Genomic DNA, 13,977 nt, shown 5'->3' on the forward strand with positions numbered 1-13,977 from the left:
ATTAACAACGCAGCCTGTTGATAGACCAGGGACAAAATGCCCTGTTTAGACTGGACAACAGGATGGGACCAGTCTCCCACAAACGCGCACACAGAAATTCTGTCTATCGAAAGAAAACGACAGCTTGGATTTTCCCATGGCCTTAAAGTTGAATGACATGGAGTAATATTAACCCGTGTTCTGTTACATCACCCACCATCCTTGGCTATGTTCTTCAAATGTTCCACTGAGTACACCTGTTACAATTCCCATGTATCAGTTCACCATGACCAGTGTGTATAAGAAGAAGCGGACTGAGCCTCATATAGATGCATCATTTCTGTTTCAGAATGAAGAGGTGCTGTAGCTCTGCCGGCGTTGCTGTTCTGTCTGGGATCAGGGAGAATAACGTAACTCAACAGCAGTGGTGGAGAAAATACTCCATTGTCATAGTTGAGTAAAAGTAAAAGCTATACATCAAGTTCCTTAAATTATATATATATATATACACACACACACACACACTAGCAAACCAGACGCCACGATTGTCTCATTTTGATTATTTAAAAAAAAATTAATGGACAGACGGTCACACTCCCACACGCCGGCATAATTTACAAATGCAGTATTTATGTTTAGTGAGTCCGACAGACCAAATGCAGTAGGGATGACAACGTGTTATATTGACAGGTGCGTGWACCATATTTTTGTCCTGCCTGAGAATTCAAAAAATGTATCCAGTACTTTTGGTGTCAGGGAAAATGTAAGAGAGTAAAAAGTACATATTTTCTTTAGGAATGTAGAGAAGTTGATTTTTATTTTTTAAATAGGCTAAATAGTAAAGTACAGATACCTCAAAAAACTACTTAAGTATTTTTACACCACTGTTCAACAGTCACAGGACCGAAACTACAGAGACAACGCATCCTGACACCTGAGCTGAGAGCGTTGCTAGACATGGTGGTGCAACAGAGCGTGGAGCTGAGGTACTTGGAGGCCAGAGTGACAGCCAGTGAGAGCCAGGTGGATGAGCTGAAGCGAGAGAACGCCGTTTAAGTAAACAGGCTGGGCACTGGCAGAAAATAATGTGGGCAGGTTAGTGTAATAGTGGGGGTTATGACTATGTATCCAATGCAGTGACTCTGGAGCTGGAGGATGTGGTCTACGTGAGACTCTCCTCAGCTCTCACGATCTTTGATAAATCACAATAAAAACTTAGGGAAGAGCAGAAAGCCACTGAAGTTTCTATGTGAGAAGAACTAACACAATAAAAAGATGTAGTAGGTTTCATATTTTCCTATTGATTCTGTGATGTCGCATTTAAGCTCTGTATGGGCATTCCTGAACTGTACAATGAAAGCTTGTTAAAGATCTGTTTCTCTCCCATCATTCACATGAACGGTGCACTTACACACTATCGACAACTTAAACTAATTGAAGCAAACGATCATCTTTGATCCAATGTGTGGTGCCACTGAGTACCGAGCATATCATACTACACTGTAATAGTGAACCTTGCTGCACCCACAACCCCCCCCCTCCACACACCCAGACAATAGTGCCCCTATTAGACTTGTTAAAATAGATTTTTATTGCCTGAGACGAATGAAGAACCACAACCTTCAGAAATCAGATTATATTACTTTTAATAAAACAACCTTTTGGTGTTTTARTTCTAGACCTTAATAAGACAACGTCTAAGGAGAGGATTCTATACAGCATCAAGTATCTTTGGCTGATATTACATGGCACAGTAAATAACCACAACAACAGAAAAACAGTCCTAATTTCACCTATAAACACCAGTCATTAAATAAATCATTACTATCAAGAAAAACAATGAAGAAAACTCACAGAAAAATAAAGCTTTGTTTTACAGATTCAGCAGTGCTAGTTTGACATTAGTGCAGTTGAGAGCTGGAAATAGCATACAGACTACTACATACCAACTACAAATACAATGACATTCATGTTCTCTTCAGAATCCATAGAAACCTTTTGGTTTTACAATTTGGAGAATTACTGTACAAGAAAACCATTGTTTTTGTTAAACGATTCAATGCATACCTTCTTTCTAAAAAAGGTAATTTTTTAACCATAAATACATATTKAATTCAACTTTATTTATCCCTACTGGGACAATACAAATGCCCACATAATATGTATTACATCATTTGATACACAATCGTTTAAATTAACATTAAAAACATAACTTTGGCAAGACAGCAGAAATGTTCAAAATAGTTTGAGGACCCAATCCAGACTGAGGAAGCCTAAAGGTACAGCTATTTCCCTCTGGAGTGGTTTACCCTTGAAATACTGTAAAAAACATATTTACCACAGATTTTTATGTAAGGTGTTGAGACACGTGTATTGTTTATATTTTTGGTATGTTTGAGATAAGGATTTGAAATATATTTCACATGGGACTCAAACATAAAACCAATTATGTATATAAAATATGAGTTGTGTATTATTTTGTGACAAAATGCTGTGTAGACATGATATGAAACATACACTGAGTATACCAGAAAGAAACACCTTCCTAATATTGAGTTGCGCACCCTCTGAATGGCACACACACAATCCATGTCTCAATTGTCTCAAGGTTTACAAATCCCRTTTTGACCTGTTTGCTCCCATTCATCTACACTGATTAAAYTGGATTTAAGTGACATCAATAAGGGATCATAGCTTTCACCTGGTCAGTCTGTCATAGAAAGAGCAGGTGRTCTTAATGTTTTGTATACTCAGTGTACAGTKTTCCTGTTGTATCGTATTGTAACCTTTCCCCCCCAAAATCACGTAAAGTACAGTCACCCCAAAACAGAATATAAAAAGAGGGACACACAACAAAACTGAGAAAGTATTTGATCAACTGGCTCAACTATACCTGTATGCCAATAATTATGTCTGCCATGATTGGTGTAGAATATTCTGAACCTGCCTCCCGTCTCTGAGAAAAGAGGTACTCCTGCAGAGACAGATTTTGTGTGTGTATATATATATATATATATATATATATGGTTCCATATAGAATAGGATATGGATGAAGCATGGAAAAACATCTAGTTTCTCCCATTGTCTCTGTTCAGCAACCACATCAGCAGGCAGTATGAATCAAGGACAGACAGACGGGCTGTAGAGATGCATCCAGCCTCAGGCGGGTCTATACCCTGCCGAGGACACTGGCCATAGGCTCCCCTGGCTGTCGCTCAAATGGGGCAGTGTTGGTTGGACAGACAAAGCCTGAGGGTTTTGGTTTGTTTTTGTCCACAAAATAGGACGAACGGTCCTCAGGGTCCAGCACTGTATGTGACTGTGATTACTAACAAGAGTTTGAAGGCACTCATAGGTTGACGGGCACAGTGTGGATGGATGGATTAATAATGGCTGCCTCTGAAGGTCCAGGTGTTGGGTTGTCCTGGGGTTCCTCTGTGGGATCCGGTGAGGGGGTTGCGGACTACTCACTGAAGCTGAAGTGTATGGCTGGATTTGATGGGTTCACTGAGGTGGGGGAGGAGGGCCCTGCACTGGACACTGTGCTGGGGGGGCCACTGCTTACTGCGCACACACAATGAAAAGAGAAAGAAAGATAGAGACCCACACAAACATAAACAGGTCAAATATTAGGTGAAAGTAATTGAGTTGTGATTGAAATTGGGGAAATTAGAATATTAGGCATAGTCCTGGGTGAAACTCAACTACTGGTGTTTAATCCGTTTTGCCTCCATATATCTCCATCCAACCACATACAAATACACTACATGGCCAAAAGTATGTGGACACCTGCTCGTCGAACATCTCATTCCAAAAACATGGGCATTAATATGGAGGTGGTCCCCCGTTTGCTGCTATAACAACCTCCACTCCTCTGGGGAAACTTTCCACTAGATGTTGGAACATTGCTGTGGGGACTTGATTCCATTCAGCCACAAGAGCCTTAGTGAGCCACAAGAGCCTTAGTGAGGTCGGGCACTGACGTTGGACGATTAGGCCTGGCTCAAAGTCGGCGTTCCAATTCATCCCAAAGGAGTTTGATAGGGTTGAGGTCAGGGCTCTGTGCAGGCCAGTCAAGTTCTTCCACACAGATCTCGACAAACCATTTCTGTATTGACCTCGCTTTGTGCACAGTGGCATTGTCATGCTGAAAGGGCCTTCCCCAAACTGTTGCCACAAAGTTGGAAGCACGGAATTGTCTAGAATGCCATTGTATGCTGTAGTGTTAATATTTCCCTTCACTGGAACTAAGGAGCCTGAACCATAAAAAAACAGACCCAGACCATTATTCCTCCACCAAATTTCACAGTTGGCGCTATGCATTGCTGCAGGTAGCGTTCTCCTGGCATCCACCAAACCCAGATTCGTCCGTTGGACTGCCAGATGGTGAAACGTAATTCATCACTCCAAAGAACGCGTTTCCACTGCTCCAGAGTCCAATAGCGGCGAGCTTTACACCACTCCAGCCGACGCTTGGCATTGCGCATGGTGATCTTAGGCTTGTGTGCGGCATTTCATGAAGCTCCCGACTAAACGTTATTGTGCTGACGTTGCTTCCAAGGGGCAGTTTGGGAATCGGTAGTGAGTGTTGCAACCGAGGACAGACGAACTGACCACTCCGCGGTCCCGTTCTGTGAGCTCGTGTGGTCTACCATTTCGCGGCTGAGCCAATGTTGCGCCTAGACATTTCCACTTCACAATAACAGCACTTACAATTGACCAGGGCAGCTCCAGCAGGGCAGAAATATGACTGACTTGTTGGAAAGGTAGCATCCTATGAAGGTGCCACGCTGAAAGTCACAGAGCTCTTCAGTACAGGCCATTCTGTCAATGTTTGTCTATGGAGTCCGTGGCTGTGTGCTCGGTTATATACACACCTGCCTGCAACGGGTGTGGCTCTAATAGCCGAATCCACTAATTTGTTTCCACATAATTTTGRCCATGTAGTGTATCTAAGTTGCCCTACTGTTTACCTTCTGTACTAGCTATTAAAATTAGTGCCTAATCAGACCATTATTACTGTTCCAGCTGGCTACATTAGGTATGAAACGTTAAGCGTAGCACATGATTAATAGCAATATCGCCAGCATCTTGTATATGTGACTCGTTTCAGGAAACTAGGKGTATGGTCGCACATCACTACTTCACAGGAGAGGCATTTGAACGTTTCTGTTTATTACGTGAGATGTTCAGTATGTGTTGAGTCCTTTCTACCGCGGCGTTTAAAAAATATATAACGTTAGCCATCGAGAACTACAACATTTTTGCTACTTTTCTAAACATTGATGCCCTGAATGTAGCAGGCGCTTTAGACAGATCAGTTGGAAAAAGTGATTTGCTACTTTCTGCACACGACACTGTCAGTGTGAACTGGAGTAACTTGACAATGCTAGCCAAACAAGATGTAGCTACAAACAAAACGGAGTTAAATGGTTCCAGTGAAGCATTCATCCTTGTATACGGTTAAGAGTTGCGCAGCGGTCTAAGGAGCTGAATCTCAGTGCTAGAGACATCACTACAGACCCTGGTTCGTTCCCGGGCTGTATCACAACCGGCCGTGATTGGGAATTCCATAGGGCACAATTGACCCAGCGTTGTCCGGGTTAGGGGAGGGTTTGGCCGGGGTAGGCAGTCCTTGTAAAAAAAATTACTTGTTCTTAATTAACTGACTTGCCTAGTTAAATAAAGGTCAAATAAAAAAATGGAGTCCAGCTACATTTTCAGATATTATAATTTTGTCAAAGTCGTTTCCATTGCAAGATAAAGCGTATTGTTAGCTAGCGAACGTCACGTGTATGATGTGTAGTAATATTATTTTAAATCAGAAATCCATTTTCATTCTTAGTTATAGCTAACTAACATTGAACCTGGTTGGTTAGCTTTAGCTACCTGCAGATTCATACTACAGCATTGTTTAGCTAGCTACATGGCTAGGCTACCTGCCGTCCCACTTAGCTAGATGTGGCCGGGGGTTATAGCATTTCCTTCACATGACCCATCAATTTAGACAAGTGTGTCTGGTAAGCGTCATCRAATATTTATAAAATATTTTATCTGGACACTTTGTTGTTGATATTGCTACTATGCAAGTAACCATTGCAGTATACTGTTTATACCTTCTGTATCCTGTGCATGTGACAAATCAACTTTTTATTTTATTTGACATTGTGTTTACCAGAGACTGTAATGTGAAGAACATGACCCGCACCAAAGTCAGATTAGGATATAGGCCAAGGATTAGATAAAGTGTACTTTTACCTGCAGTTTATCCTTATTGTAAGATACTACTTTCACCACTTTTAGTCTTGAAATCGTTGGTTGTTTACTACACTACCTTACTCACTCTGTTTAGCACATGGCCTCACGTGTGAATCCTTGAAGAGATGGGTGGGGCTAAGACTTAAGATGGTGTGAACGATGCTGAATGGGCGTAGACAAAGATGAACTGTCCAGTAGGTGTACAAAAACATTCAAGGGCCATTTTCTCAAAAGTAAGTTACAAGTTTATCAACTTTCAAAGCAGAATTACTTTCCCATTGTTCCTCAACTGTAGTGTATGATATACCATTTTCTAGCTCTGAGTCTCTACTTGTATCCAATGCAAAAACCACAATTTTAAAATTTTGCTACATAAGACCGAATCGAGGCGGTCGTCAAATATTTCAAATTCTCTCTCATTGACAGACGGGCGAGTGTCATCATGACATGCAGCACTTTGGGGTGGACACCCACTTGTCTCAATCAATGAGAGAAGATTGTACATAGACAAGATGGCGGAATACACATTGTTGGACTACTTCATGGAGCCAAAAATGGATTTAATTGAATAACAGAGAATTTTCTAAATTCAAACAAACCCCTTGCAATTAGACATGGAAGTTAAGAAGACGTGTTGTCTTCCAAGTCGAGAATTGAGGAAGTATTGACAATTAAAAGGTTGTTCTGAAAATCTCTATGCTACGTTTAACATTACCTACCTAGTAACGCCTATCAGCCAGCTGGAACAGTAATAATGGTCTGACTAGGCAACATTTTTAATAGCTACTTCTGTACTAAATTCAGTTGCACTAAATTCAGTTGCATTGGGAAAATAAACAATGTCACMCCATCTCAAATGAAAACAAAACTGCTATTCATCTAAGCGACACTTCTAACATCCAGCATGTTTTCTACTCCTCCTCCACACCATAATAGACATTAAATGGGTTATGAGGAATGAGGAGAGAGAGKGAGAGACTGAGAAAGCAGCTCAGAGCAGCTGTTGAAGCAATCCTAAAATACTGGTAAAGGGCCAAATGAATCACCATGTAGCCCACTGGAGSCACAACGAGTGGGAAGGGAGGGAAGAGGGAGGGGGGGCACCGACAACAACGGACCCCAGTGGCGAGTCGGAGACGGCTCGGCAAAACTAAGTGGTGTTATTATGCCGAGTCCTACTTTACTGAAGTCATAATTGATCGCGCCTCTCCTCTTGGCGATGAAAGACAAAAACACAAGGCTCTCATTTAGTTTGACAGTTTAAGGCCCAGCAAAGCAGGCTTTTTATATCTCATGCGGTGGGGAAAAAAACTCTCTCTCTCTGCCTGGTTATGGGTGCTGGTTAGGCTGTTAGCCTGTGTCATGATCATTAGGCAGTAATAGGCAACAAACGGAAGAAAACAGACTGAAAATGGGGAGGTACTAATGGGATTTATTAAACATTTTCTATCGCATGCCCTATTGAACACAACCCTGCTCTAGGACAATGTAAGTGTGGCTAAGACTAAGCATTGCTATTGTGGTGTTGGATCCTAAAACAATCCCTTTTCCCTACCATCATTTTCATGTTTGTAGATCTGATCTACCCATGAGGTTGGGAGGAGCGTCCGCCATATTGCTTACACCCATCTGGGTAAGGGCTTGGGGTGGTGGTCGGACGGACACGGAAGAACACGGAGGTCAGTATACTCACAGCATAGTGGGTGGGTGGGGGGCCGAACAGGAGTTTCTGAGGAGGAGAGGGCCTTTGGTGGGGGGTAGGTGTGTGCCTGGCCATACCCCTGGCTTGACGTGTCGAACAAGACAGAGAGAGCTGGAGGGAAACGATAAATGGTGTTTATATAAGATGTACACTACTAAACATTATATTAGGAGACCTACKGGGGATATGTATTATATGCCACTGAGAAAGACAGTGATGACTCGGACACAAAATATACACTACATGACCAAAAGTATGTGGACACCTGCTCAGCAAARATCTCATTCCAAAATCAATTKATATGGAGTTGGTCCCCCCCAGGTCAGTCAAGTTCTTCCACACCAATCTTGACAAGCCATTTCTGTATGTACCAGGCTTTGTCATGCTGAAACAGGAAAGGGCCTTCCACAAACTGTTGCCACAAAGTTGGAAGCACAGAATTGTCTAGAATGTCATTGTATGCTGTAGCGTTAAGATTTCCCGTCAGCGGAACTAAGGGGCCTAGCCCGAARCATGAAAAACAGCCCCAGACCATTATTCCTCCTCCACCAAACTTCACAGTTGGCACTATGCATTCGGGCAGGTAGRGTTCTCCTGGCATCCGCCAAACCCAGATTAGTCCATAGGACTGCAAGATGGTGCAGCGTGATTCCAGAGTCTAAAGGCGGACAGCTTTACATCACTCCAGCTGACGCTTGGCATTGCGCATGGTGATCTTAGGCTTGGCCATAGAAACCCATTTCATGAAGCTCCCGACGAAACAGTTATTGTGCTGACGTTGCTTCCAGAGGCAGTTTGGAACGCGGTAGTGAGTGTTGCAACCGAGGACGTTTTTAAGCACTTCAGCAATAGGCGGTTCCGTTCTGTGAGCTTGTGTGGCCTACCAACTCGTGGCTGAGACGTCGTTGCTTCTAGACGTTTCCACTTCACAATAACAGCACTTACAGTTGACCGGGGCAGCTCTAGCAGGGCAGACATTTGACGAACTGACTTGTTGGAAAGGTAGCACGTCTATGGCGATTGCATGACTATGTGCTCAATTTGATCCAACTGTCAGCAACGGGTGTGGCTGAAATAGTTGAATCCACTATTTTGAAGGGGTGTCCACATACTTTTATAGTGTATGTATTTGTTAGCTTGTTCCCAGATCTCCTTTTATAGTGTATGTACTTGTTAGCTTGTTCCCAGATCTGTTTGTACCGTCTTGCCAACTCTTATGGTCATTATCACGCCAATGACCATCGGAGTTTGCAGGACAGCACAAACAGAACGTGGATCAGGTCCGGAGTGTGCAAGCTAGGCATGTTGCTTCTGGAAAGCGCCAAATACCTACCTTGACTAGAATACCTACCTTTCATGGTCTTAGCGTGGGCGTCGCTGCTGTCCTCACACACAGCATTGAGGAACTCGTCCACCTGCTTGAGGGAAAGCGAGTTGTGCAGCGTCTCCAGTGGGTAGATAGAGGGCACCATGGAGCAGCCTTCGAAGCCTGCAGCGGGGAGAGGAGARACACAGTTGCACCACCCCTCCATCTGATCAAGGAGAAGTGGCGATACAGTAATCGAGCATGTAGCCCATTCCCCCAATGGCCCGGATCACCATTTCTGGTAATTAAACCACTTGATGGAGAAAGGTAGACATGGGTGTCCTGCAGTGCACCATGCGAGGACCATGCCAAAATCCAGCCAAGTCATTCACACTAAAGTAGCACGCCAGAGACTCAACTAAAGACCTGTTTTGCATTGCAAACACGTCCTGCGCCGAGGCCTAGTGTTGTGTGACGACAGCCTTTTCTCACACACACACACACACACACACACACACACACACACACACACACACACACACACACACAATCCTTTGATATACACTGCAGCCCAAAAGAACACCACGATGGAAGCGATATCACCACACAAACACAAGGAATGGATGAGGTCAAGCAATGCATCATCCATCCATCATCCATCCATTTCCCAGAAAACATGCAGTCACAGCCTTGCATTTCACCCCGAACTGTCCAACGTGTTGTACATTAAATCCCAACAGTACTTTTAAATGATCAGCAAACAGCTTCGACGGTCCGCATTCTAGTCTTCCGCTGATATGTTAAATCTTCCCCAACAGACTGACAGTTTAATTGAGATTAATCAACATGTTAATGTGCTTTCTCAAGAGATAAGCCACAAATAACCAGTCAACTTAGTCAGGATGGACTGCCACCAACCCCAACGATCACACTGTGGCGAAGCTTTGCTGGAGCTTTAGAGTTTGCTGAGCTTCAGCCATAAGCAGTTCCAACATCATCATTAAATCTGGGCAAGCCAAGGTCAGAGTAGAACATGAGGGTTTTGCCTGCCAAAGTCTTCGATGACAACGCTAAAGAATATCGACCCTGACTTCTGTGGAAAAGGCCTGTAGCCACAAAGAATCTCAGAAAAGGTCCTAGGGATCCTGTTAAAACATGTTCTAAGACAACAACAAAAACCTTCCAGCTCAGAGTAGGTTTTAGGGTGATAAGACACTGCTCAGAAACTGAGCCAGGTGTAAAATCAATTCATAAAAGTTCTCAGCTGGTAATTACAATAGTTTGAGGTAGCGCAAATGAAAGATTTTGATTGTTGAAAATATGGGGAATAACCAATCGCAGAGGCATCACCAGCTGTGAACTCTATAGCACGCTTCAGACAAAATGTACATTTCAGTCACTTAGCAGACGCTCTTATTCAGAACGACTTACAGGAGCAATTAGAGATAAGTGCCTTGCTAAAGGGCACCGACAGATTTTTCACAGTGAATGTGACTAAAACTTTGACATATCTTTAGTTTGACACTATCACTTTGCCTACTCTTAATTCTTCCCTAACATATTGGCATGCATAACCTTTAAAAAAAAAAAAAACCAATTCTGATGGTTGTTTAAAGCAGAATTTTGATAGTATTACTGTTATATCAACACACTCGTCACTCCCGTWTAAAAAGTCTAAATCGCTTAGGCACAGTAGGCATCAAGACACTTGCATTAAACATTTTGAAGGGTCTATCATTTTCATCGAACACAATCAAAGTTAACATGGATTCCTTCAAAGCTAATTTTTTAACAATGTGATATTGCGCTCCAAAGGGACAACTTGAAATAATAAAAATAAGTGATTATTTATTAGCCTAATAGTTATGAGTATTAAGTATTTAAGCATATCATGTGAAATAGTCCTTGTAAAATAATTGTCAAAAGKGCAAGATACAGTTGAAGTCGGATGTTCACATACACTTAGGTTGSAGTCATTAAAACTCGTTTTTCAACCACTCCACAAATTTCTTGTTAACAAACTATAGTTTTGGCAAGTCGGTTAGGACAGCTACTTTGTGCATGACACAAGTAATTTTCCCACCAATTGTTTACAGACAGATTATTTCACTGTATCACAATTCCAGTGGGTCAGAAGTTTACATACACTAAGTTGACTGTGCCTTTAACAGCTTGGAAAATTCAGGAAAATGAAGTCATGGCTTTAGAAGCTTCTGATAGGCTAATTGACATAATTTGAGTCAATTGGAGGTGTACCTGTGGATGTATTTCAAGGACTACCTTCAAACTCAGTGCCTCTTTGCTTGACATCATGGGAAAATCAAAAGAAATCAGACAAGACCTCAGGAAAAATAACCAAAATAATTTGGTTCAACCTTGGGAGCAATTTCCAAACGCCTGAAGGTACCACGTTCATCTATACAATCAATAGTACYCAAGTATAAACACCATGGGACTACGCAGCCGTCATACCGCTCAGGAAGGAGAAGCATTCTGTCTCCTAGAGATGAACGTACTTTGGTACGAAAAGTGCAAATCAATCCCAGAACAACAGCAATGGACCTTGTGAAGATGCTGGAGGAAAAACAGGTACAAAAGTATCTATATCCACAGTAAAACGATTCCTAATCGACATAACCTGAAAGGCCGCTCAGCAAGGAAGAAGCCACTGCTCCAAAACTGCCATAAAAAAAGCCAGACAAGGTTTGTAACTGCACATGGGGACAAAGATAGTACTTTTTGGAGAAATATCATCTGATCTGATGAAACACAAATTGAATTGTTTGGCCATAATGACCATTGTTATCTTTGGAGGAAAAATGGGGAGGCTTGCAAGCCGAAGAACACCATCCCAACCGTGAAGCACAGGGGTGGCAGCATCATGTTGTAGGGGTGCTTTGCTGCAGGAGGACTGGTGCATGTCACAAAATAGATGGCATCATGATGCAGAAAAAATATGTGGATATATTGAAGAAACATCTCAAGACATCAGTCAGGAAGTTAATGCTTGGTCGCAAATGGGTCTTCCAAATGGACAATGACCCCAAGCATACTTCCACAGTTGTGGCAAAATTGCTTAAGGACAACAAAGTCAAGGTATTGGAGTGGCCATCACAAAGCCCTGACCTCAATCCTATAGAAAATTGGTGGGCAGAACTGAAAAAACATGTACGAGCAAGGAGGCCTACAAACCTGACAGTTACACCAGCTCTGTCAGGAGGAATGGGCCAACATTCACCAAACTTATTGTGGGAAGCTTGTGGAAGTTAAACAATTTAAAAGGCAATGCTACCAAATACTAANGTTGACTTTTTCCACATTATGTTAAGTTACAGCCTTATTCTAAAATTGATTAAATTCATGTTTTTCCTCATCAATCTACACACAATACCCCATAACGACAAAGCAAAAACAGGTTTACACACATTTTTGCAAATGTATTAAAAATAAAAAACAGAAATAGRTTTTTTGRATAASTATTCAGACACTATGATATGAGACTCAATTGAGTGCATCCTGTTTCCATTGATCATCCTTGAGATGTTTCTACAACTTGATTAGAGTCCAATTGTGGTAAGTAAATTCAATTGATTGGGCATGCTTTGGAAAGGCACACACCTGTCTATATAAGGTCCCACAGTTGACAGCGCATGTCAGAGCAAAAACCAAGCCATGAGGTTGAAGGAATTGCCTGTAGAGCTCCGAGACAGGATTGTGTCGAGACAGGATTGTGTCGAGGCACAGATCTGGGGAAGGGTACCAAAACATTTCTGCAGCATTGAAGGTCCCAAAGAACACCGTGGCATCCATCTTCCCCCATGGAAGTTTGGAACCACCAAGACTCTTCCTAGAGCTGGCCGCCCAGCAAAACTGAGCAATCGGGGGAGAAGGGCCTTGMTCAGGTAGGTGACCAAGAACACGATGGTCACACTGACAGAGCTCCAGAGTTCCTCTGTGGAGGTGGGAGAACCTTCCTTCTGGACGACCATCTCTGCAGCACTCCTCTGGTCTGATGAAACCAAGATTGAACTCTTTGGCCTGATTGCCAAGCGTCACGTCTGGAGGAAACCTGGCACCATTCATACGGTGAAGCACAGTAGTGGCATCATCATGCTGTGGCGATGTTTTTCAGTGGAAGGGACGGGGAGACTAGTCAGMATTGAGGGAAAGATTGACGGAGCAAAAGTGAGAGAGATCCTCGATGAAAACCTGCTCCAGAGCACTCAGAACCTTAGACTGGGGGGGAAGGTTRACCTTCCAACAGAATAACCCTAAGCACACAACCAAGTCAACACAGGAGTGGCTTCGGGACAAGTCTCTGAATATCTGTGAGCGGCCCAGCCAGAGCCCYGACTTGAACCCGATCTAACATCTCTGGAGAGACTTGAAAATATCTGTGCAGCGACTCCCCATCCAACCTGACAGAGCTTGAGAGGATCTGCAGAGAAGAATGGGAGAAACTCCCCAAATACAGGTGTGCCAAGCTTGTAGCGTCATACTCAAGAAGACTCTAGGCTGTAGTCACTGTCAAAGCTGCTTCAACAAAGTACTAAGTAAAGGGTCTGAACACTTATGTAAATGTAATATTTTCAGTTGTTAAACATTTCTAAAATATGTTTTTGCTTTGTCATTATGGGGTAGTGTGTAGATTGATGAGGGGGAAAAAACAATATAAATCCATTTTAGAATAATAAATGTGGAAAAAGTAAAGCGGTCTGAATACTTTCCGAAT

The 13,977-nt window shown here is 42.6% G+C and overlaps 1 protein-coding gene across 6 annotated transcripts in view; it reads right to left on the minus strand.

The window, feature by feature from the left end:
- Nucleotides 1-1,546: 1,546 nt before the first annotated feature.
- Nucleotides 1,547-13,977, minus strand: part of ppip5k1b (diphosphoinositol pentakisphosphate kinase 1b) — a 71,251-nt gene continuing 58,820 nt past the window's right edge. For all 6 annotated transcript variants that reach the window (XM_023984913.2, XM_023984912.3, XM_023984917.3 and 3 more), the window contains 3 exons: nt 9,291-9,428; nt 7,931-8,050; nt 1,547-3,543 (listed from right to left, as the gene is read on the minus strand). In XM_023984913.2, the coding sequence (XP_023840681.1) occupies nt 3,443-3,543; nt 7,931-8,050; nt 9,291-9,428 (359 nt within the window). In that variant the 3' untranslated portion in view covers nt 1,547-3,442. The remainder of the gene's footprint in view (nt 3,544-7,930; nt 8,051-9,290; nt 9,429-13,977) is intronic.

This window comes from Salvelinus sp. IW2-2015, linkage group LG4q.1:29 (assembly GCF_002910315.2).
Source record: "Salvelinus sp. IW2-2015 linkage group LG4q.1:29, ASM291031v2, whole genome shotgun sequence".
NCBI lineage: Eukaryota > Metazoa > Chordata > Actinopteri > Salmoniformes > Salmonidae > Salvelinus > Salvelinus sp. IW2-2015.